At 31.2% G+C, this 24,776-nt stretch overlaps 2 protein-coding genes across 6 annotated transcripts; both read left to right on the top strand.

Annotated features, from left to right (window-relative positions):
* Positions 1–7,830: 7,830 nt before the first annotated feature.
* Positions 7,831–24,523, top strand: LOC110705730 (F-box/FBD/LRR-repeat protein At1g13570-like). Of its 5 annotated transcripts, XM_021883648.1 has the most exons (13): positions 7,831–8,003; positions 8,854–9,037; positions 9,643–9,739; positions 9,828–9,951; positions 14,029–14,168; positions 14,323–14,879; positions 15,016–15,174; positions 15,264–17,521; positions 17,613–17,829; positions 18,046–18,145; positions 22,741–23,609; positions 23,723–23,881; positions 23,970–24,523. In XM_021883648.1, the coding sequence occupies exons 10-13, from the start codon at positions 18,061–18,063 to the stop codon at positions 24,273–24,275; spliced, it is 1,419 nt and encodes a 472-aa protein (XP_021739340.1). In that variant the 5' UTR covers positions 7,831–8,003; positions 8,854–9,037; positions 9,643–9,739; positions 9,828–9,951; positions 14,029–14,168; positions 14,323–14,879; positions 15,016–15,174; positions 15,264–17,521; positions 17,613–17,829; positions 18,046–18,060; the 3' UTR covers positions 24,276–24,523. The 5 variants fall into 5 exon arrangements, with proteins under 5 accessions (XP_021739340.1, XP_021739339.1, XP_021739341.1 ...); XM_021883647.1 differs by having other exon boundaries at positions 9,650–9,739; positions 14,029–14,879; XM_021883649.1 differs by having other exon boundaries at positions 14,029–14,879; positions 15,096–15,174.
* Positions 7,924–15,326, top strand: LOC110705269 (F-box/FBD/LRR-repeat protein At1g13570-like). Its single transcript, XM_021883110.1, has 7 exons — positions 7,924–8,003; positions 8,854–8,978; positions 13,815–13,853; positions 13,923–13,940; positions 14,029–14,879; positions 15,016–15,174; positions 15,264–15,326. Exons 1-7 carry the CDS (start codon positions 7,924–7,926, stop codon positions 15,324–15,326), a joined length of 1,335 nt encoding a protein of 444 aa, XP_021738802.1.
* Positions 24,524–24,776: the final 253 nt, after the last annotated feature.

Raw genomic sequence — 24,776 nt, 5'->3', positions numbered from 1 at the left:
CCGGTTATAAAATGAATATTCTCATAAAATTTCGAATTTATGCCTTTAAACACAAATAAAAGCGAATTAATTTTCATAAAAGAGTTGGTGTTGAAAAAATTGCTGAGTCAGACAATTTTACTTGGACAAGAGAGGTTTAAAATCAATATTATCATGCCATGTAGGCAACTACAAGATTAGGATTCTTTCTTACCACAAGTTTGTTCATCATACTTTGATATTGACATTCATGTTTATCATATACCCTACCTATTCTTGTCAGCCTGGATAATCATAAATCTTTCATCACATTTTTGTTTTTTTATTCCACTTTTTTTTTTCTTTTCTTTTTTTTTCTTTTTTTTTTTTTTTGGACATAGAAATTGGTAAATTCACTAATTAATAATTTCTGTAACTGGTTTCAAAAAAAAAAATGAAAAAAAAAAGGAAAAAAAAAAAAAGAGGAGTCTTTGATATTAAGAAGATAATTTCCTTGCAAAAAGGGTGAAAAGGGTAATGAATGACCAATTTAACAGTTTTGAATAACATTCTTAATTTTAAAATGGAATCTAATTTTCCTTTTAAAAAAATCTAATTTATATCCATTCTTCATAAAAATACTCTCATTAGCTAACTTTTTGAATGGAACGGATTAGCTAACTAATTTATTGTTTCAAAAAAAAAAAAAAAACTAACTAATTTATACTACGATTTCTTTTTTTAAATAGACATGATTTATAAATCAAACTATTAGTTTGCATTTATTAAAATTATCACTATAATTCATTTGAATTGTCCCCTTCAATATAAATGCCAAGTTTGAAAGAGCTACAAGCCTACAAGCTAAGCATGTATACGACCATATTTTATCAAAGTTCAAAGAAAACAAATTAAATTAACTAGATTAAGTCTCGTGTCACACACGGATTTAACAAAATATTATAATATTAATTCAAAATCTATCAAAAAGTAATCCTCATATTTTAAAATAAAATTGAAAAGGTTTGAATCTTACTTTATACTCAGAATTGAGCCTCGAATTCAGATTTTACCAAAAGTAGAACACCAAAAAAAGTAAAAGATGTAGAAAAATATTTTATACAATGAAAATATGAAATATATGTGAATATTTTTATATGTCAATTTTTTTTAGGTAGCGAATCACAATTATATAAAGAAATGAATATTTTTTCTTAGGAAGTGAAAAACAAAACAAAGAAAAAAAATTTTTGAAAGGAAAAAAACAGCATCAAGAAGTGACACGTGTCATTCTTGGTTTCTGTTTTAGTATTATGTTATTGATGATTGTCCACTTTGAGCCTAGCTCGCACTGATTTGAATCTTAATTTATATTCGGAATTGAGTCTTGAATCCGGATTAGACCAAACGTAGAACACCAAAAAACAAAGTTAAGATGTAGAATAATATTTTATACAATAAAAATATGAAAAATACGTGAATATTTATTTAGGAAGTGAATCACAATTATATAAAAGAAATAAATATTTTTTTTTAGAAAGTGAATAAAAAAACAAAGAAAAAAAATTTTGGAGGAAAAAAAAAACAGCACCAATAAGTGACACGTGTCATTCTTGGTGTTTGTTTTAGTATTATGTGTTATGATGATTGATTAAAACATTCTTGGAGCTCCTTGTTAATCAATTAATTAGCTTGACTCAATAATTTGTGGAAAAACTATAAATTTCCTATCTCCTAGGCACAAGTTTTGGATTTTTTTTTTTTCATCTTATATTATACAAGCCTACAAAAGAGGGAAGATATCTAATTTCATTTTCTTTGAGTCAATTTAAGGGAGTTTTGTTTTATTAACACCTGCAAAAAAAAGACATGAAAACATGACATTGATAATTGAATTATTTTCATCCATAAACCAGATATTAGAGTGTAAATTGATAGATTTCTAACCCAGAAAATCAACAATTGGGGAGGTGATATTTAGACCACAAATATGTTTGGATAAGGCTTTCAACCTAATAAGTTTGATTGCTTGGCAGAAAATTACTTGGATGGGGTGTTTCATACTTTTATTTATGCTATTGTCAAATCATGTGGCGTAATAGGATAAGGATCATCCAATCATATAACTTTCTTGGAAAAAAAATGAGTACATTTTTTTTAGTTGGTAAAATCATGGGAAGTCATTAGAGGTGACAAAAAAAAAAAAAAAAAAAAAAAAAAAAAAAAAAAAAAAGAATCCAAATTGTTTTGGGACGGTTCAAGTATTGATTAAGTCATGTATATTAAAGTTTCTAGTTAGATTAGCTAAGGTCAGATCAATACAAATGAGAATTAAGTCATGTATATTAAAGTTTAACTTAAATTAATAGAATGTGAACAAGTTTTAAAGTTCAAAAGTGGTACGGTTGGTACCTAAATTTTGAGATTGAATTATATTCGCATCACATTCATTTGTAAGAACTCAGAGAATGAATAGGTACAAATTTCTTTCATTTGGATAATTAGTTATTCCTTGATGCTTCTAAGTTCTTATATAATCGTAGCATGCACATTAGCATTTAGCATATAAGTATATGCTTAATCATCTTATATATGCTGGAAATTGTGGAAAAGTTACGGTTCATAAAGCTGACAATTACATAACAAAAGAACCATATATTACTAAGATGGGCAAGATCTGACCAAAGCTAATTGACCAAAAAGAATAAAAATAAAAAATAAAAATTAACAAAAAATCGAATTGTATTGTTTTATAATTGTACAATATACGAGTATTATAAAAGTTTGTGTAAAAAAAAAAAAAAAAAAAGTAAAGTAAAGTGATACTTCAACTGGTGATAAAGCCAGAAAAGAACCTCAACAAACTAATTAAATACATAAAATTACGAGTAATGTTAATTAGAAACTCAACATAAAATAATTTGTACTTATGAACATAAAACGGGAAAGGTATGAATAATTTAGTCAAAAACTCAAACATATATGCAAATTAAAAATCTCAAACATAATTTCCCGGCTCACATTTTGGATGTTGCAAACAATGATCTTTTAATCTAAGTTCCCCTTTGTGGGTGTTTTCAAAAAAAAAAAAAACTGATTCTTTTACTCAACAAAAGCGAGTATTAGTTTAAAACTACACCTTTCTTAGGGCCTGTTCACATTTAATTAATTTCAGTTCAGTTCAGTTCAGCTCCAATCAGTTTAGTTCAGTTCAGTTCAGATCTTAATTTCCCTCTTTCATAAAATATTCATTTTTGCTCAATTCAGTTCAGTTCAACTCCAATCAGTTCAGTTTAGTTCAGCTCTAAATTTCCCTCTCGTAAAATATTCATTTCTGCTCAATTCAGTTCAGTTCAGCTCCAATCAGTTCAGCTCTTAATTTCCCTCTCTCATAAAATATTCATTTTTGCTCAATTCAGTTCAGTTCAGCTCCAATCAGTTCAGTTCAGTTCAGTAAATGTGAACATGCCCTTAGCCTAAGTGTTATTATTAATGCACCATTTGTTATGAATAGCTATGATTTTTAAGTTGGTATTATTCCAAGCAATTGTTGTTGTTGAAGTAAATAATTCTAGTTCTTGTTTCTAGATTAGATGATTTGTAGTATTTTCTACTTTTCTTTGAAGGTTATAGTAGGAATGTTATGATATACTTCCTTCATTTCTATTTAATTGACGCGTTTGATTTAGGCACATAAATTAAGGAGAGGAGAAAGAGTGAGAGAGAATGAAAAAACAAGTGGAGTAGCTTGTAAATGAAAGGAAAAAAATTTACCCCAAAAAAAAATGTGTCAATTAAAAAAAAAACTTTCTAAAAAAGAATACGTGTCAACTAAAAAGAAACGGAGGTAGTAGCTATGATTAATACATCTTGAGGTAGGTCATATCACTTATATGCCTTATATAATGCTATCTCTTTATTGTACACATCACCGAGTACATTGAAGAAAAAAGACACAAAATGAGATAGAATTGAATAACCTTATCAAAATGGTTACTAATACAAATTGTATCATGGTATCTTTTTCCTTTTGATTCCCTATATTTTTCTTTTAAAAATACCATGTAATTAATTGTCAAAACCAACTCAACCAAGAAGGACTATCGATTATGATTCTTACCTCAGATCTTAGAGGTATAGGGTTCAAATATTATCAAGTAAGGGTGGTTTAGGGTAAATATGTTTTTACCTTCCCCTTTACTAAAAAATGTCTAGCCTGAAAATACAAAACCAAAGAACATGAGAAGGTTGATATCTTGTCAAGTTGTCATGTCCATTTTCCTTATCATTAAAAAAATGTGCTTAACTGCCACATGGCAGCATATCAAAATGATAAATTTATTCTTTTAAAGTTTAAACATCACTTTCCTTCAACCATGTATTTTTATAATCAACTCATATAAAGATGCTTCGTTGTTTAAAGAATTTTAGATATCCAACATGTTAAATGTTTAGATATTGTCTTATTTTACCATGTATTTGATTAAAGTTTCCCTTACATTTAGTTTAGAAGACTGGTTGAGTTATGAACCTAGATTTGAGTTGAATGTCCGAAAATGAGAAGGAAAAAAATATATTTTTCATTAAAATGAAATCATTTATCACTAAAGGGATTATATAATTTGTACTTAATACGAAGTACATGAAAGGAATTATATAGAGTATCTATCAAAAAAAATAAAATAAAATATTATATTAGAGTGCAAAAGTCTATGTATTAGAGCTACTCTACAATAATTTGCATGGTGCTGTTGGAGAATGGAGATAGATACCAAGACCAATTGGTCTTGGCTACACTCTAGTGCAGCCAAGATAGCTACAACAAGTGAGGCCCAAAATGCGCAGCCCAAATAAAAAATGAACATTTAGTTAAAAAATATGAACATGAAAAAAATGAATATTTAATAACAAAAAATGAACACGTAAAAAAATGAACATTTAATACTAAAAAGTTTATATGTTATAAGGAAATGATCATTTATTAAAAATGAATCTGATTATCATATAATCATAAATTTGCTATACCACGACCTTAAAAATGAACATTTAGTTAGAAAAATGAACACATAAAAAGAAAAAGAAAAAAAAAGAATATATAGTAATAAAAATGAACACGTAAAAAAATGAACATTTAGTAATAAAAAGTGAACATGTCAAAAAAAAAAATGAACATTTAATATATTAGAAATGAACATTTATCATACAGCCATAAGATTGGGATCATATACATCAGAAATTCTCCAACTTAAAGGCAAATTCGTTGTAATATCATATACTTCTTCATCACTTCTTACTTGTTTCTTCACTAATTCAAAGTCTTTGTCTTTTGCAAATACAATTAATCTGTACTCACTAATTTATAACAAATAATCAAAATTTATAACCATCACAACATATGTTCATAATAATTATTTAGAATGTTCATAATATATAATCATCAATACATTAGTTAAAAATATAAATAATTATCGCTTTATACGTCATATGTGTTCATAATCAATAACAGATATGTTCATAATGAATAACGAAACATATATATTCATAATAAATTGTTCAGAATTTCAACACTAAATGTTCAGATAATTTAACTTTCAACGTATTATATTTTACTTTCAACTTAATAAAAATGAACATTTAGTATTAAAAAATAAACACTTATAAAATGAACATGTAACAAAAAGTTATGAACATTTAGGATATTAAAATGAACATGATTTTCATAAAGGTTCAAATTCATTGTATATAATTATTAATGAAAAATAATGATAAAATAAATTGTTGAAATATGTTCATTTTCGGTGTACTAAATGCTCATTTTGTAAAAGTTGTTCATTTTTAAATTCCTACGTGTTCATTTTTTTTTTTACAGAAATTATATTCAAGACCGATTGTAATTATTGAAACTCTAAAAAATTGAATATACACCTTAAATCTAATCTTGATTCATCATGGAGAAATTAATTATTGATTTGTAACATGATTAGAAATCAAAAGAAAAAAAAAATCAAAAGAAAAAGAGAGAGAGAAAGAGAAAGAGAAAGAGGGAGAGGGGGGGGGGGGGGGAGGGAGAGAGAAAATAACTACAAATTAAGCAATACAATAGATATTCATTAACAATTAAGCAATTTAATTGATATTCATCACAAACTCATAATAATTTCAAACAATCAAACAATAAATCATCATGCATGGTCAACAAAATCATACAAAATACAATTACAAATTGATAAAATCTAACCTCCATTGTTTTCTTTGACCTTCAACTTTCTCTCTCCTCCATTTTTTTTTCTTTCCTCTTTGATAAAGCCAAATGATTGAATCTGAAACTCATAGATTTAGAAAGAAAGAAGTATACCCATCAAAACATGAATTAATAACTCAAAAATTTATATAAAAAAGAAGAAAACTTTAAGGATTGAAGGGAAATGAGGTAAAGAGGAGAGAGAAAATGTTAAATTGAGAAGAAAACTGAAGAGAGAGAAAAATAATAGAGCTAAGGAAGAAGAAGAAAGAGAATTAAGATATAAGGAAGAAAAAAAATGTATGTTCATTTTAACGTACTATATGTTCACATTTAATGGTGTTGCATACCAAGCCCATTAATTTTCTGTAGACAAATGGGCCTTCGATTAGGCCTTGTACGTTGCTGGCCCGAGAAAATTGCAACCTCACTAAATTCATTAAAAATAGAAAAATAAATCTTATGTTAAGTGTAGCAGAAAAAGAATAGTATAGCTTATTTAAAATAATGTTATTTTTTTGTACCAACATTTGAATTCTCATCAAAGAAGCTTTTTGCTTCAAGAGGAGGCATACTAAAACTTCTCCTAAGCATAAAACCTTCAAATGACTAACCACATTGTGTGGTCTACTAACATATAAGAATTGCATGCTCTTTGATAATATGAACTGCACTTATATTATTAACTTTTTTGTATAGTTTTTTTTTGTTTAACGGGACTTTTTTGTATAGACAAGTAAGATATGAATCATCAATTGGTGCAATTCACATTTATTGATCCGCAATTATAATCATTAAATTGATATGTTAACAGGTTACCTTTACAAAATCTATGTTATTAAATAATAATAATAATAATAATAATAATAATAATAATAATAATAATAATAATCTATTGGTGTAATTCACATCTATTGTTCCACAATTATAATCATTAATATATAATGGGGGTACCTTACAAAATCTATGTTAAATATTAATAAAAATCTTAGAGAAAAAAAGATTAAATTTTTGTATCATGCACGAATTATGCAAATAGTTATAGTTTTTCATCTTTTTGAAGAAGGACAATTCATAAACAATAACATTTACATTTTTTTTTAATATAATATAAGATGTAGTAGTTTTCATATATGAAATACCCCTATTAATTATCTTTCAATTCATATCACTAAGGTATTAACATTCCTGTAGGTACCGCTATCCAAATTATTTCCTCCTTCAAAATACATAGAGTATTAAAATTTAAGTATTTTCAACTCTATAGGCACCTAAATTATATATAAAAAAATATCATTTCTTAAATTTTCGGTGACAAGTTTTAATTACAGTTTTCAAAGTGTAATCCAAACAATGGGTAAAAAAATAGGAATGGAAAAAGTAATAAGTTCACATTTACTTATCAAACAAGATTTAGAACCTGTTCAATTCATTTTAAAAAAATTAATATTTTATAAAATTAATTTAGATTAGCAAATATAATACGAAGTATAAAATGTAAAAATAATTTCGGTAAAATAAAAATATATCACAATTTTTTTTTTTTTTTTTGAAAACATATATCACAAATTAATTCAATAAAAATAATTTTAATTTAGCAAATATAAGGTGAACTGAACGAGCTTTAATTAAATTGTAGAATATGGCCCAAATAGGAAAAATATGAACTTTACATAAAAAAACCCAAAAGTCGAAAACACATCATCCAAACTGAAAATGCGGCAATGGCAGATGTGGGTGTTTCCGTTTTAGTCACCATGCCGAACTATTCACTGTTCTCCGGTCACAAACATGGCTCCAATGGGTAGAATATCTCTTCCTCTTTATATAATAGCAATCTTTATGTCATTTTTTGTTGATTGGTGTTGCCAAAATTAGAAATTTGTGATTTTGATTTTGTTATAAATTTATGTAAATTAGACATGGATTTCGTTTGTGGGGTTTTATGGGTTTCGTTGAGTTTCTCTATAAGTTGAGATTTTGATGCTATATTTGATGATGGGTCTTTGCTCAAAAGATTAATCTGAATTGTGTTTTATGCTGTTGTTGTGTTCATGTTGTTTGTTTTTGTAATTTTTAAGAAGTTTTTGATGCTTGTTGAGGGCAGATAGAGTTGATATTGGTTATATGGGTTATTAATAATTTAATATGGGAATTAAGTGTATGTAAAATTCAGTTTATTGTGATAATAATTCTTTGTGGGTGTTTGAATCAATTATGTGTTGATTGAGAATTAGAAGATTGGTTCTATAAATACAGTAAAATACCCTTCATGTGATGATCAAGAGATTACATAATGTGAAATTAACCATGTGGGTTTCGACTTTCATATATGTCATTGAAGCCCGGGACTTGCATGTTAGATTTATATGATTATCGGAACAAGAGAAGGGTAGGCAAAAAACTGAAAAAGGAACTGACTGTTGGGTAGTCAGTTTTGTTACTGAGAAATGTGATTCCGACGATGTGGTTTATGGAGGATTTTACAGAATATAGGATTGAAGAAAAAATGCAGTGGCTCTTTATCTTGATTTTAAACCACATTGAACATTGCTATTTGATGTTTTTGGCTGATATATGCCGTAATTGGGAAGCAGTATTGGATCAAAACGCTCATATTTCTTTGTCTGTTCATGTTTTTTTGTTTTAAGCAGACTTGTTACTATGACTTGGACTTTGCATTATTTGTTGGAATTTCACGATCGGATTTGGTCCCAAATGGGCTCTTTTGCTCTTTTCGTCGTGAATTTGGTCTCATATAGCATTGGGACTCTTCAAAGTTAGTTATTGTTTAGATTCGTGCTACAGAAAGTAAGTATAACGACCAATAATTCTGAGGTTAGAAATTCTAGCTTAACTTGTAAATTTTCTGATTTTCAGTAATTTTGATCATAATCTTTTTGGGTGGTTTATGTACATGGAGAACCATACACATTCACTGTCTTGTATGTTATGATTCAAGTACGTCTAACAACTATTGACTAGTTATCTAGTAAACATGTTATGTAATGAAGTGTTGAAAACATTATTAAAATAATTAAACAATTAAATTAATTTATTACTATGTTTAATTTTACATGCATTCATTACCTCAATGAATATTAGCAAATAATAGAATTGATTTTAAAAAATAACTATCCAAATCTGATGCCATATTGTTATTATAATTATTATAACAATATTGATGCCTTGGAACCGCATCAAAATCTGTATATAAAAGTGTATATATATGAGTCAGAATATAAAAGTATGATTAATGAATGATAAAAAATTAAGATGGTAAGACTTCTAATTTATATTTCAGTGATCTTGTTTTCAAACTTATGATAAGCATTTTTAACTTCATTAGAAGATGTTTGTTGGTGAAAGATATTGGAAGGTGCCATGTGGCACATATTTTTTTTTTACCCGTTCCAAACTAACACTGCAGTTGATTATTGAAGCATTCAGGTCAAAGAATAAGTTAAGGGAGAAGTTTGGCCAATGGATTTCTTTTGTATTCTTTCAATCATCCCAAGTTCAAAAGTATTATTTGATTTGGTGAGTTTTTCTTTGTACACTATTCTTTTGGGGATAACTTTGGCTGTAACTATCCAATGCCTCTAACCAACGATGTGCAATGTTTTAGGTGTGCTGTTTTGGTAAAAATGAATATATCCAGGGGATTTTGGATGGAGAGTTTCTTGATGCTACTTCATCACTTTTCCAGAAGTTAGAAGGATAAGAGTTGTGCTTGTTCAATCACTAGAACGGTAATATATTCAAACAGTTCTAGTTGCCATTTCTATTTTTTTCATCGTGTATGATAGCACTATTGAAATATGTTATGATCAGGGACTCAGGGTTATCTTACCTTTTGTAATAAATAGAACCACAATGAAAAAAAAAATTTAGATGACAAGTTCTACTTTAGGACAAAATATCAAACTGCAATGTTAGGCAAAGACATTAAGGCCTGTTTAGTTCGCCTTATATTTGCTTATCTAATCTGGTCTGATCTGAATACATGTTAGATTTGACCAAACTTTGAACTTAAATATACGATAATCTATACGGAAAAAAGTATATCAAGTGGGGTCTTGTTAGATTCATAATAATGTGTATTTTATTAATATGTGATTTTCAGAATTTTATTTCGTCAAAAAAAAAAAGATTTTCAGAATTTTATTAATTACGAAATTAAAGATATTTAGCGATAAAAAACTGTACATAAAACGATGATCTGATCCGAAATTATTTTTTCTGATTTAATCTAAACTTATTTTTTCTGAAATAAGTAAAAATAAGGTGAACTAAACAAGGCCTAAGGAATGCTTCTGAGAACTTTATTTTCCCCCTTTTTTTCATCTAAATTTTTTACTCCCTTGTCCTGTAGTATAGTGTTTGTATTTCATTTTAGGTGTCCCAAAATGCTGTGCCTATCTCAATTTTTTTCTATCACCCTTGTTCTTAATTAATTAATTACATTGCCATTTTGAGCGTTCCCCTTTGTTGGTTTGGTTTTAATGATTTCCTGTATTAAAATAATTTTTTTTACACACTTTTCTCTATACATACTTCAATGCAACTATTCTCATTTATCAAAAAGTTTCCCTACTCTTAAAGCAACTATTCCTAGGGAAATTTACCTACCCCCAACATAAATATTCTTATTTTACAAAGTTGACTTAATGACTTGATATATATATGACAATTATTCATTGCTTTCCACTATCTCATCTTTCTGTATAACCACGCTAATTAAGTGTAGCAATCTTTCCGGAACGGATGTAGTACATATTTACCATAATATATCGATTTTTATACCTTTCCCATATAAAATACTCCGTACGAAGTTCCCCTAACATTTCCGTACCATTATTTACTTTTTTATTATTCCAATACAAAATAATCCTGTATCCAAAGCTTCATTAAATATTTAAATGCATGTTTGGTTATCTTGGAACAAAAAAAAAATTAAAAAAAAAAGACGTACAAGAAAAAAAAAAAGAAAAAAAAAAACAGAAAATGGTACACTTGACTAGAAAATGGTACACAGTCCTTAATTCTCGTGAAAAAAAGAAAAAAAGGGCAAATGGGCACTATATTTTGGGATGGAGAAAGTACTTATTTTTGTGTGTACGGGAAGTTGGCAAAATGTTGTATCGTATTGTATTTGTGTTTCATCTCGTGTTGCTCTTAAAATATGTTATTTTATAACATTATATAATTGCATGATTTGACCAATATAATTAAATGGGTTGTGTTCACGTTGGTTTCGTGTCGTGTCATGTTGACTTTGTGTTTCTTCTTAGTAATTTCGTGTTCGTATCATGCTGGTTACGGTCGTGTTGTTGTGTTGTGCCGTTCTAGGGGGGTTGAGGGGTTGGTGGGCATTAATGGCTTGTGCTTATTAGGAAAATTACATTTAAAAGATGATTTATTTCCTTATTTAATTGATTTTTTTCCTAATCTAATCAATAATTTCATTATTATTTTCTCTAGACACATTCTAATAAAAACCTCTTTTGTATGGTTATTGAATAGTCTTTGAACTTTCATCTCTCTGTCTTACACACAAAAAAAACTCCTTTCATTACTCTTTGGCATACTTCTTGGCGCATGGTGGTGATACCGAATACCGAGACTGTCCCTTGGTATATCTCTGTTACGATGTAATCTTTTCTCTTGTTGAATTAATTATTTTTGACAGATTTAATTTGTGAACTTTAGCATGTTTTCCGTGTTTATGTGATGGTACATGTTTATTTATAATAATAGGGCATAGACACCTATTAAGGCCTTAGAAATGATGCTCTGTATATCATTGATTGTTTCAGATGATGTATGTTTGTGTAAAGGTCTATAAGTTGGCCTTTGACTAGTAAAATTGTCGAAAATTATCTTTTTGTGCTGTAGTATTTGAATTTGCTTTGGATTGCACAATTGGTTGCGTAAACACTAAGGCTGGTGTCAGACTTTTACTGTCCACTTTTTGGAGCTTTCCCTCTTTCTTTTTTGACTTTACCCAAATTCAGATCGTTTAATTTGCTGATTGACCGAATCTAAAGTATATTTCTATGGTTGTGACTGAGAGAATGAATCTTTGATGTTGTGGCCTCATATCTTAATTTATAGTTCAATTGTCAGGCTACTTAATTACAAAAGCACATTTGAGTTATATCACAATTACTTTGCTCTGTGTTCAAATTGGTAAAAAGTCTTTTTTTTTTATTATGCATGGTTTCTATCATCTTTCAATTTAGAATTAGTGTTGAGTGTTCTTATGTCAAATTTAACTCTTAGTTGATTATCCAGTCACTATTAACCTGTAAGAGATGTTCTTGCTGTGCAATTAAGATTTCCAGACCGATCTATTAGGGTAAAGGGGTTAAATCTAATATTAGCTATTTTGAAGTTGAATAAAGATAAGATCTAGGTTGATGTTTAGCAGAATTTCAGTGTCATATAACATCATGTAGTTGCTTTGACTCGGACCGGCAGCCTTACTATAATATTTGATAATTTCTTTAATATCATTGTTTTTATGAATGATGTACACTAGATAAATTTTAGATGTATTTACGATTCATTGGAATGTTTTGTGACATTATACTGACTTTGATGTCAGGCTTTTCATTCAATCTCCTACGACTCAATTATTATTCTAAAATCTAAATCATTCTTTCTCGATATGATGGAATTGCTTTATAAACCGATATTTTACCTCTGGTGGTCGTTGACAAAGATCCCCTCTCACCATTCCCTTCCATCAAGTGCTATTCTTCAACTTTAATTTTCTTAGTCATCTTCTTCTAAAACTCCTATGATCCCATCTGTTCAATTTCCTTACCCATGTATCTTCTCACTTCTTCTGGTTTCCGCTTCACATGCTCATACCATCATAGTTGGTTTTCCTTTATTTTATCATTCCACAACACTTTCTTATCTGCTCCTCTTGCATATCCATAATCAAACTAAAACAGAAATTATGAGGCAAGAATGTTGTGACAAAAGGTTCTGTCTTCCCTGTTGGGTGTGGTCTGAGGACCATGTAGTTCAAGCTGTAGGAAGGTTAAAGTAATTGTTCATGAGTTCATGACCATCAGAATGCTCATGGACATGATTGGTGGGGGATGAGTGGCAAGACACTAAGCCAGAAGGCCCAGAAGGCTAAGAAAAGCAATTAAGGGCTTGACACATCTGTGTTACATGAGGACAACTGCCCTATATGGACTGTGTTGGGGTGTGTGTGTGTGTGTGGGAGCATGTAGGTCGTGTTTTTATGATTTTTAATTTGTGAGATTGACGTGCTAGCAGAGTTTACATTCTTGAAGTGTGTTAACGGAGGTTTGAATTGATATCTTTTCCCTCTAAGTTCAGTATTTGTGAGATTGCGACAATGTTAATGGAGGTTTGAATTGATATCTTTTCCCTCTAAGTTCATTCACTTTTCACTGATGAAAAATATTTCTTGGGAAGCCACCACTTGGTTGACTGTACGCTTACATTGTGGCAGGCTGGAAACTGTTGTGAATTTGTAACTCTACTGCTGTTTGTAACTCTATCTCATCAAATGTGTTAATTTGTGATCATGAATTTGTTATGTTATTTTAACTTATTTATGGAATAATAGTTTTACGAAAAGATTTCAAAGAAATGTTTATATCAAGAGGTATATAGCTATATACAATAATTACCCTTTGAGAATTGTGATCTGACTGTTTCCCTTATCTCAATGTAGCATTGGATCACTTATTCAGTTTGCAAATCTTTTTCTTGTGATCATATGGAAACAAAATCATGTTTTTATTTGACCTTTTTTTTGTTTTCTAAATTTATGTAACCAGTGAACAAGAAGATATCAGGCATGAGTTTTCTGGCGAATTTGGGAGAACAGGTTCCATCTGAGTTTCTTATTGATAGCATAAGTTGCCTTCCATGCAAAGTCCTCAACATTATTCTTGAGAAGTTGCCTTTATTTGATGCTGTAAGGACATGTGTTTTGGCAAAGGGTTGGCGATACAAATGGCTTATGCTTTCTAAGCTCTTTCTAGATTATGAACTTATTTCTGATGATACTAAGGATCTTAAATGGGATATGATTTTTTTTGTCACCAACAATTACTTGCTTAATCACACAGGCACAATCAAAACCTTTTACCTGAGAACATTATGCTGGCCACACTATCCTGAATTGTATCAGTGGCTCCTATATCTTTCAAAACTTGATCTAGAGGTGCTGTTGCTCGAAGAGCTTGGAAGTCAGCCATTTGAGATGCCTTCTTATATGTTCCGTTTCAAGAAGCTGCGATCTTTATTCCTTGGAAATTGCACTTTGCGCATACCATCTACAATTGGGAGTTTCAGCACTCTGTTTGAGCTCTCCCTCAGAGATGTTTCAATCAATGACAACGATCTTCATCATTTGCTTCTTAGGTGCCCGTTACTGGTGAAGTTAACATTGTTGAGGATACATGGATTAGATCATTTAAGAATTCATTCCCCTTCACTGACCATGCTAGAAATAGACACCCGAATTGAGGACGTTGTTATTGAATCCTTTGCGTGTTTGGTTTTAGTTTGTATCAAGAATTCTTTCAGATATCCAGGGATGGTTCGATCCTGGCGGAGTGTTATTTGTTGCCTATCTGGTCTTGACTCCCTTCAACGTCTGGTTTTATATGGAGAATTTATCACGGTAATTTGATATTCTATCTCTTATTGAATTTTTTAACTTTTGTGATTCACGAAAAAAGGTTTGTATCTTTAGTTGTATTTGTTGCTGACTCTAATTTTTTTGCTTTCACAATTTTAATGGATCTATTCCTTCTTAGATCTTGGCTGCTGATTGTGCACTTGAGAATTTTCCATTGAGGAATGATACTCTGATTTGTCTTTCCCTTTGTGATGTAAGATTTGAGACTATTGAAGTGCTCAGGGTTTGCCTTTCTTTACTAAGCTCCTGCATAAACATCAAATCTTTCCAATTTTCGGTATGCCACTTTCCTTTTCCATTTTCATCATATTACTGTTTCTTTGAAGGTACTTGTTCTAATTTGACTTTTCTTCTTCTGTGCTCTAGATTGAAGCAGCCAAAGGTCCAAAGCGGATCACTACATATTTAAAGGAATGGGATGTGCTGTGAACTTCATCGAATTTCTTTGCGCTCATTCCCCTAACCTCAAGGACATCTGCATTGTAAAGGGAGGGAAGCTGCATACCGACCGGACTCACAAGATGCTCTCCCGGTTTGATAAAATTTGTCCTAATGCTAACATTAAATATATACAAAAACAATAAGTCTATCTGTGTCCTTTATCTAATAAGTTTATAGTTGGGAAATGAGCTCATGTTTATGAGCCCATTGCTTTTGCAAGCTATCTGGTTGTCAGAGAAACTAATTCTTCTCAAAATTTAGTCTAGATGAACTTTTAGACAATAGGCTGATCACTTAGAATATTATGTCCCTTTTGTTTCTATTACTGTTTATAATTTTCCTTGGTATGTATGGAGGACAATGTTGTGTTGTTACATATCTTATATCGAGATTTGTTTACAATACACTGGAGGTAATTGTTTTAATGTATACCATCAACTTGAAGTAATTGTTTTAAAACTATATTTAACCAATTTCCCCCTAAAAAAAGTTCAATCATTTCAATTTTATTTTTTTGATTTTATTATGACATTGCCTTATAGATTAATTTCTCAATTTGGAATTTCTATGAGAAACTGGCCCAATACTATGATTTAAGATTAAAGAATTATTGTACCCTTTATCATCACCAAGTTAGCACTATTATCCGGCAACAGATTACTGTGGAGTTCAGCATTGATGGTATGTCTCTCTCATCATTATTACTCTTTTTGGGGGTGTAAAATAAATTTGCATTTTGCAATCTTTTGGTCATTTTTGTTGGCCATGGCTTATGTTGGAAACTACTATTGGTGGCTTGTTATAGACCATTTTTTGACGTAATTTTGTGGGGTTTTTTTGTCTTTTTGCTTGAATTTCTATATGTGATGTTAGGTTTGATGATAGGTTTTTGCTACTTATTATTCCTTCTATTCCTTTTGTTTGTCCTATTTGGAATCTTCAAAGGGAAAATTTAACTATTAAGAATTTTTTGTAAATATTTTTTAAAAATAAATAAATTCACATGGGATCTTGTTAGATTCATCATGATGTGTACTTTCTAGATTTCGACTTTTTATAATGCTTATTTGAAGATATAGATGTTTAGTTATATGCATGGGAAATTGTGTGCAAAGGATAATGAGACAAACTTAAAGCAGGAGTGTGTTGATTTGTGTTTTTATTTACTTTATTTATTACTCTTTCCGCTCTTTTTAGTTCTACCCACTTTTAATTTAGTCTGATCTTTTTTTGTTTAATTCACTTTGCTATATTCTATTTTTGGCTTAACTCCTTTACCATCTTACCATTTCAAGACCACAATAATTACACCTTTCCTCACACTCTTGACTTATTTTATTTTTTTCACAATTTTGTTACACATACACATTTTTACATTTTCTTAAACATTATCCTACTTTTCTTACACCCACTCAAATTATTCAATATGTTCTAAAATTGCGTATCCACTAGAACATAATTGAACAAGAATATTATTTTTCTCGAGGATTTTAAAGAATATGTGAATTATAGAAGAAACTAGTTTTTGGGCCTGGCAATGCCTGGTCAATGCATTTTCATTATTTTTCTTTTGAAGTCTTAATATCAAATATTGCATGGTTTAATGGTGAAGGTTTTAACACATCCACTTGAGGTCACATGATCAAATATAATGTATACTGTATAGCATATCTTCATTGTTTTAATTGTATGTTAATGATGTGAAATGCAACATAAATCGTATTGGGAGAGCGCCATGTGTCACATGAACTTTTGTTGGAATGCTTTGTAATATATTATTATTATAGATTAAAGATTGTAGGTACAAAAACTTTTCATGATAGTACTACATTTAAGGAAAATAAATAAATTTGTATTGAACAATGTTATTTAACCTGTTTAATAATTTGATTGGTGTAGTGGATGTGAATGACTAAAAGTGCTCCTTTTTTCATTGTTTGCTCAAGATTTCTGTTTAAGTTAGAATAATTGTTGTGACTTGGAGTCTTGGACTTTGTCTTTTGCATTATGAATTCATTATTTCTCCATAAATAAAAATTATTTAGTAGTTCAAGATTAAGGTTGGTACAAAATTTTGTCTTTCACTCTCATCTTAATTTGGTGTTTTGTGCTATGGAGAGTGAGTATAACAGCCAAGAATATCGAGCTTTATTGGATTTACTAAGCCAGGAAGCTAGAACTTAGTAAGTTGTGAGACAATCTTACTTGGATGTGGAAGGTTGTGATTTTGTGGGGGATGATGTTCCTAATGGGGAATTGTTATTGTGTTGTCAGACGATGTATAATGCATACATGAGGGAAGCCCTGGCTTGCAACCTGGTGGAGGCTCTAATATTAATGCTAGATTATGTACTTCTGTTTAAATCGGTGTGTGATATACAAAGTGTATGGTTGTAGACTGGTTCTTAAGTATGGAGCCACTATGGAGTAATTTGCAAAACCATTGGCTGAAGCTGCCCTTGTCTAAATTTTCCAGTTAACACTGCAGCTGGTAAATTATTTTTACACTTAAAAGAATATGTTATTGGAATAAGTTTGGCTTACTCAAAAGACACCATGAATTTCATCTGTCATTTTTTAAGCTTCTATAGTTTTGAAGCGTTATTTTTTTTGAGTGAGATTTTCTCAGTCATATTTTATACGTGATAACATTGTCTTAAGTGTCCGATGCTGTTAACCATTGATGTGCAATGTTTTAATTGTGCAGTTTTGGTAGAAATCAATGGTTCAAGGATATTTGGATGGATACTTCTTTACTTGTCCAGAAGTTAAAGGATGCGAGTTGCACTTGTACAGTTATTTGAATGGTAACATACTCACTCAGTTCTAGCTGCTGTTTGTAATTTTATTATTATTTTTGAACAATTACCATCACACTACTCCTATATTTAACCTTCTAATCTAGTAGTTATTTTTATTATGAATGTTTGAGGTTTGGATCCCACTCAAACTACTTGGATATCCGGGATAGGTTTACGTCACTCAGGTAGTTCATGTATTCTGCTGTTCGTTACACATGACGTATGTCTGATGTAATATTTCTGTCAGTGAATTTGTGGACCGAGTTATGCAATTCATGTTCTTAATCTTTCTTTGGGAATCCGATTTTCTAGTTTGTTCTAAATTTACCCAGTATCGTGTCATCATCTCTGTTTGACTTATTATTACGGTTCATAGTTAATTACTTCACCTCACACCTTACTCATTGAATAGAGCAAAAAAGATAAAACACTTGAGAATTTTGTATTTGAAGCGAGAATTTTCTTAAGATGTCAAATTAAAATGCCATGAGGATCATTCAATAATGCAATTTTGTACTATTCTGTGAAATGTTTGAATGATAAATGGCTGAGATTTAGTCTAATAAGTGGAGCTTTTATCACCTGTCCCCTAGCTCCAGTTTACGCTTCAAAGTGAGTGCCTGAAGTATCTATGTGCTAATACAAAGCAAACTTCTATTTTTAATACTTTTTTTCTCTTAAAAATCTAATCCTATTACTTTGGTGGTAAGTTATTTACTATATAGTAATTTATAATTACTAAACTTATTAATTTATACTCATTTTTTTTTGGGGGGGGCAGGGGGATGTGTGGGTGGCGTGGATGACGCGTGCTTTGCTGGAAAATTACTTCTATAGATAGTAAGATTTTTTTTGATCCAATTGATTTCTTTCCTAATCTTGTTGATTCTATCCTAATCAGATTGATTCTATCCTAATCAGATTGATTTCTTTCTTACTCCGATTTATTACTTTACCATTACTTATCTAAGAATAATGTCACATAATTTATAATATGTTTTCTGTTGACTTGAACTTCCATTTCTCTCAGTCAAATCAAATACCCCGTAATAAAAATCCTCTCTTTGGCATACTTCCCTGGTGCATGGTGGTGATACTGACAAAGACAATCACTTGGTAATTTGTATATCTACGTCATGATATTATATTGTTTTCTCTTGTTGAATTGATTTTTCTTAACAGATCTAAATTGTGGAGTTAGCATGATCAGTTCCTTAAAGATTTTTTTTTTTTTTTTTTTTTTGGGTAAATTTGTTTATTTATCATGGTGCAATTCAAGGATCTCAATAATGTAGTACGATCCAGAAATGTGTTCATGATGTCATCAATTGGTTCATACTATGTTTTTAGTTAGTCAATAATTTGCCTCTTTAACTAGTTAAGCTGTTGTTAATTGTCAATTTCTGTGTTATATAGTTTTATTTTTGCTTTGGATTAAACAATTGGTTACGTGAACACAAAAGTTGGTGTTTGACTGGTTTGGTCCTCAATTTGAAGCTTTCCCTTTTTCTTTAACATTTCTTGATTTCAAATTATTTAATTGCAGAATGCCTGTATCAAAATATTTACCTATGGCTATGATTTTGATAAGACAACCTTTGATGTTAGTTTGGCCTCAGATCCTAAATTAAAATTTCTACTCCTAATTCCTATCTACTTTTGCTTCTTATTAAAAAAAACATTAATAGTATGCAGGTATTCACAAGATGCATAACAAGTATGCATGTTCTGGCTTCAAATTTCAATGTTTTTCGTGTTTAGTGTTTGTGTAACTTGGAGTTAGTGTTGAAAGGCCTTATGTTATGCTTGTCTATTAAGTAGGTAATCTGCCACTGTTGTCCTTCAGGAGATATTCTTGCATTTTCAATTTAATTCTATAGACCAAGCTCTTTTAGTAGAGTAAATTGTGATGTTAACGAAGTCAAATAATTATAGGATCTAGGCTGTTGTTAAGAAGGATTTAGGTGGGAATTTTTTTTTGTGCTCCCACCCATTGTGTTGGGCTGCTCTTTTGTAAATATGTAGGCACAGCTAAGATATGTCACAAAAATGCACGTGTGCTTGTTCCCATTATGGTAAAGTTTGCTTATTTTTTAAATTTAGTGTCCTGTGAAATTTAAAATAGTGTTGAGATTCTTATGCCTTGTTTGTCTCTTAATAAGATAATCAGTCACTGTTGACCTTGAAGAGATGTACTTGTTTTACAATTTTTTTCCTTGACCAAGCTTTTCGAATAGGCTAAGAATGAAGATAAGATCTAAAGCATTGTTAAGAAATTTTTTGGTGGCATTTAACATCATATAGGTGCTTTGGCTCAGCCATTGAGCCTTACTATGATATTTGGTATCCTATTTAATATCGAGGTTTATCTGAATAGTCTTGCTAGATTCATTGCAGACATACTATAGTATATTCTGTGACATAGTCTTGACTTTCATGTCAACTATATCTTTTGCTCTTATGAGAGTCAATTATTATTCAGAATCTTCTAGCTGCTTGAACTGAAGCTCATCAATTTTAAGTGTACTTTCCAAAGATTCACTTAAGTGTTGGCACTCTGTGTACTCTTGTTCACCCAGATAATATAATCCCCTGGCACACAAGAAATAACACCGGCCTATATTATCCTCTAGCTTAGCCATAAACAAAGATAATGGGGCAAATATGAAGTGAGGGAGGTTCTGTCTTCCCTGTAGAGGTGTCGGAACTCTAAGAAATTTTAAGGGATCTCTCATGGCCATTAGAAGGCTTGTGGGTTTGTCTTGTGGGGGATGTTAGTCAACTGTGCAGTGGCATGGCACTTTCATAACTTAAATGCACGCCCGTGCTTCTTGTGAACAAAAGCTCCACGTGGGCTGCACTAGGGGGGTCATGAAGTTGTGTCCTGTGAGTTTGAATTTGTGTGACTGGCACACCTAGGGGATTTGATGCCGGCTTGTTCAGGATTTATTTGCATAATGTGTTAATTAATCCAGCAGTTGTTATTAGGATGTTATTTCTGATTGCATTTTGTGTGTGAGTAAAGGAGATAATCTTAGTTCATTAATAATCTTACTGATTAGATTCAGAGAGTTTGTGAGTCTGATTACTGTCTTCTCATCAAGTTCTTGTGCATCAGTCATATCAAAGTTCTAGAGCATTGTTCTTGTGAATTTCTCCTGCATTGTAGTACACCCGTGCCTTCAAAACTGTTTATGGTCTTTATTATCATGTATGTCATTATTGTTTGTTGGTGGTTTGCATATTTGGTGTAGCACCTATCCCCACATTCCCATGGTTCATTGTCAGGCTTTGCTCGAATTATACATGGCTCACTTAATTGTTAAAGGACTAATGTAGTGCAGCATTGCTTGTGCAAATTCAATTAACCTGTTTGGACGTTTCTCTCTCTCTCTCTCTCTAAACCGTTTGGGCATTTCTGTTGATCTTCTGTATATTGACAGAGGCCATACGAATAATTTTTCATTCCTAGGGCTCTGCATCATTATCAAATATCAGTTTTTCTTGTCATTGGACAAATAAGTTCTTAAAATTTAACTTTTTCCCTTCTTTATGTCTTCTCGGGAAACCATTTTCAGAACATCATAGTCTGGAAATTTCCTCTTTTTTTTTTTTTTTTTTTTTTTTGGGATTGGCCGCTGTGTGTGTGTGTGTGTGTGGTGGGGGGGGGGAGGGATTGGTGTAAGGGTCTCATGAGCACTAGAAATCACACTAATGAAGGTTATATGGGATTTCTTACCCTCTTTGGTGACGATCTGGTTTAACAATCCCCCACCATCTTCTTTCTAATAGGTTTGATGAAGATGAGTCCATAACCATTACTCCCCCTCCCTTCCATGCAACTCTAGAAGTTGAATTTAGTTTCCCTATAATAGCCTAGATTTTTCAAAAGGATATCTATGTTGTCATTTTCATTAAAGAACTTAAAGAAATAATAACCTATTTTCTCCATCCTTTACTACCTCAGATCTTAACCCCCTTGTTCTTCTTTCTCCCACTCGCCAGCTTACATACATTTTTTTACTCTTCTTTTGCTGCCTAGCACTCTTATCTCAAATACATGCAGCCTGACATTGTTTTTGGAGCAGAAATTAACATGTTGACTGCCTTTGAAGCATCTAAATGCCAGAAAATCTTCAATGTCATTTGGAGTCAATGTTTAGCAGAGAGCATCATTCATTGGTTTCCTGAATTAATCTTGCCTCTGTTCTATGGAGATGTGACATGATACATTTTCTCGTTTCATATTTCATTTCTGAATTTTTTTGTAACAGGAAGCCATCGGCTGGCTGAGTGTCTGCTGACATTGTGGTATCTGGCTTAAAAAATATCTCCACCTGTGTTGATACGTGATTATGCATTTATTCATGATTTGTAATATGTTTTTATGGCATACCATTTCTTTGAAACATGGAAAAAAAAAAGTCTTAAATTAAGTGGTATGTCTTTTTTGTCTACTATATCTACCTATTGTCAATTGTGATCTGACTATTTCTTTTTCTTTGCTTCACCTTCTGGAGATTTTATAAAATTTCAATTTACAGCATTGGATCAGCTTAGGAGATTTGCATAATTTGTGTTTTCTGAATTTGTGTACCCAGTGAGCAAGACCATGGCTGGCATGAGTCGTGTATTTAGTTCAGGAGAACAGGATCCCTCTGATTTGAATGCAGATCGGATAAGTAATCTTCCATGGAATGTCCTAGACATTATTCTCGGGAAGCTATCAATAACTGAAGCTGTCAGGACAAGTGTTTTGGCAAAGGATTGGCGATATAGTTGGCTTACCATGTCCAAGTTTTCCCTAAGTTCGGAAGAGATTGGTGAAGTACTTGATTTTAGGGATCCTAGGTGGGATATATTATCTAGTATAGTTAGCAACTTCCTACTTCATCACACCACCACTTCAATTATGACATTCATCCTGCAATCATTTTTTTGCTCACATTTTTCTGATTTGAGCAATTGGATTGAATTTCTCTCGAAAAAGGGTGTTGAAGTTTTAGAACTTATAGAGTTTGGGGATCAATACTTAAAAATGCCCACACATCTATTCTCCTTTGAGAAGCTGAAGGTTTTGGTCATCGAATCTTTTTCTTTACAGATTCCATCTTCTTTTAGAAGTTTTAAATTCCTGGAAGAACTTTCTCTCAACGAAGTTTCAATCAGTAGCGGTGACTTATATCGATTGATTCTAGCGTGTCCTCTCCTGCTGAATCTGACACTGGTGACCATTTCTGGAATTCAGAATTTGAGAATTCACTCAGCCAGGCTGACTATGTTAGAAGTAGATACCGGGTTTGTGGGTATTGATGTTGAATTTGCTCCATGTTTGTCAACAGTTAGTATTATAAATGATTACAGATCATTCACACCACAAAGTGTGATTCTCAACTGGCGCAGTGTTACGCGTTCATTATCTGGTTTGATTTCTCTTCAAAGTTTGGCTTTATCAGAAATAATTTTTAAGGTAACTTTATGTTCCGTCTCTCAATGAGGTTTTGTGATGACCAGAACCTTCTACTAATATTTGTTACTGACTTGATGTCTTTTCTTTTTCAACTATATCGGATGGTTTCTTAGCTTTTGGTTGCTGAATGTGCACTTAAAGACTTTCCTTTGAGGAACAATACTCTGGCGTTTCTTATCCTTCGGGAAGTAAGTTTTGATAAAATTGAAGTTTTCAGGGTTTGCCTTTCTCTACTAAAATTCTGCCCAAAGATGAAAACTTTCAGAATTACGGTATGTTTATGCCCCTTATTATTTTTCTGTATTACTAGTTCTTTGGAAGTAATTTTTCTGTTATGACATTTATTCTTCTATGCTGTAGGTTACATCAGCCAAAGGTCCCAAGCTTATCAAATCATTCTTAAAAGAGAATCCAGGGCAGTACTCTTTTTTGGAGCTCGAAACACTGAATGTGATCTATCCTCCTGGCACTGGCATGGGATGTTCTGTGAAGTTCATAGAATTTCTTGTCACTCACTGCCCAAACCTTAAGTTGTTAAGCATTGAAACAGAAGGAGCATGTGAATTAAATATCACTCGGGCTAACAAGATGCTCTCACAGCTCAGGAAATTGTGTCCTCATGCTTCAGTTCTGTATACCTTTGATGACCAAGAACCTAATTTGTGATCTCCATCAAACAAGTTTACAGAAAAAAGTCCGTCCCAATCTTATCAGCCATCGCTTTTGAAAGCTATTTGGTAGTCAGCGAAACTTTTTTTTTTCCGAATAAATACAATCTTGATGAACTTCTAGACAATAATTAATTACTTGAAGTGCTTATGTTACTGTGTTTTGATGTAAACCTTTTCTTGATGGAAGACAGTGTCATGTTATTGACTTATTGCTGTGTTATTATGCATTACCTTTTGACTGAATTTGTCTTGGTAATTTTTGTTGCGGTTTTATGAAAGGATTGCTTTTGTATAATGTATATTTTAAACACCAATCTAGCGCAGCTTTACCCTTTTAAAGCTTCTAGCTCGGGTTCTTGTCAAACTTCGTAGAGCTATGTTGCTTTCTTACTCCGTAGAAGACTTTCTCGTTAGGGTTAACATTCACTCCATAATTGTAAGGCTAACATTTTCAACCAAAATTTACAATGAAAATAATGAAACAATTAAAAACCTA

Source organism: Chenopodium quinoa, unplaced genomic scaffold (genome assembly GCF_001683475.1).
Source record: "Chenopodium quinoa cultivar QQ74 unplaced genomic scaffold, ASM168347v1, whole genome shotgun sequence".
In the NCBI taxonomy this organism is placed as follows: Eukaryota; Viridiplantae; Streptophyta; class Magnoliopsida; order Caryophyllales; family Amaranthaceae; genus Chenopodium; species Chenopodium quinoa.
Note: the sequence above shows the minus strand (reverse complement) of the source record. Positions and strands in the feature narration are given on the sequence as shown.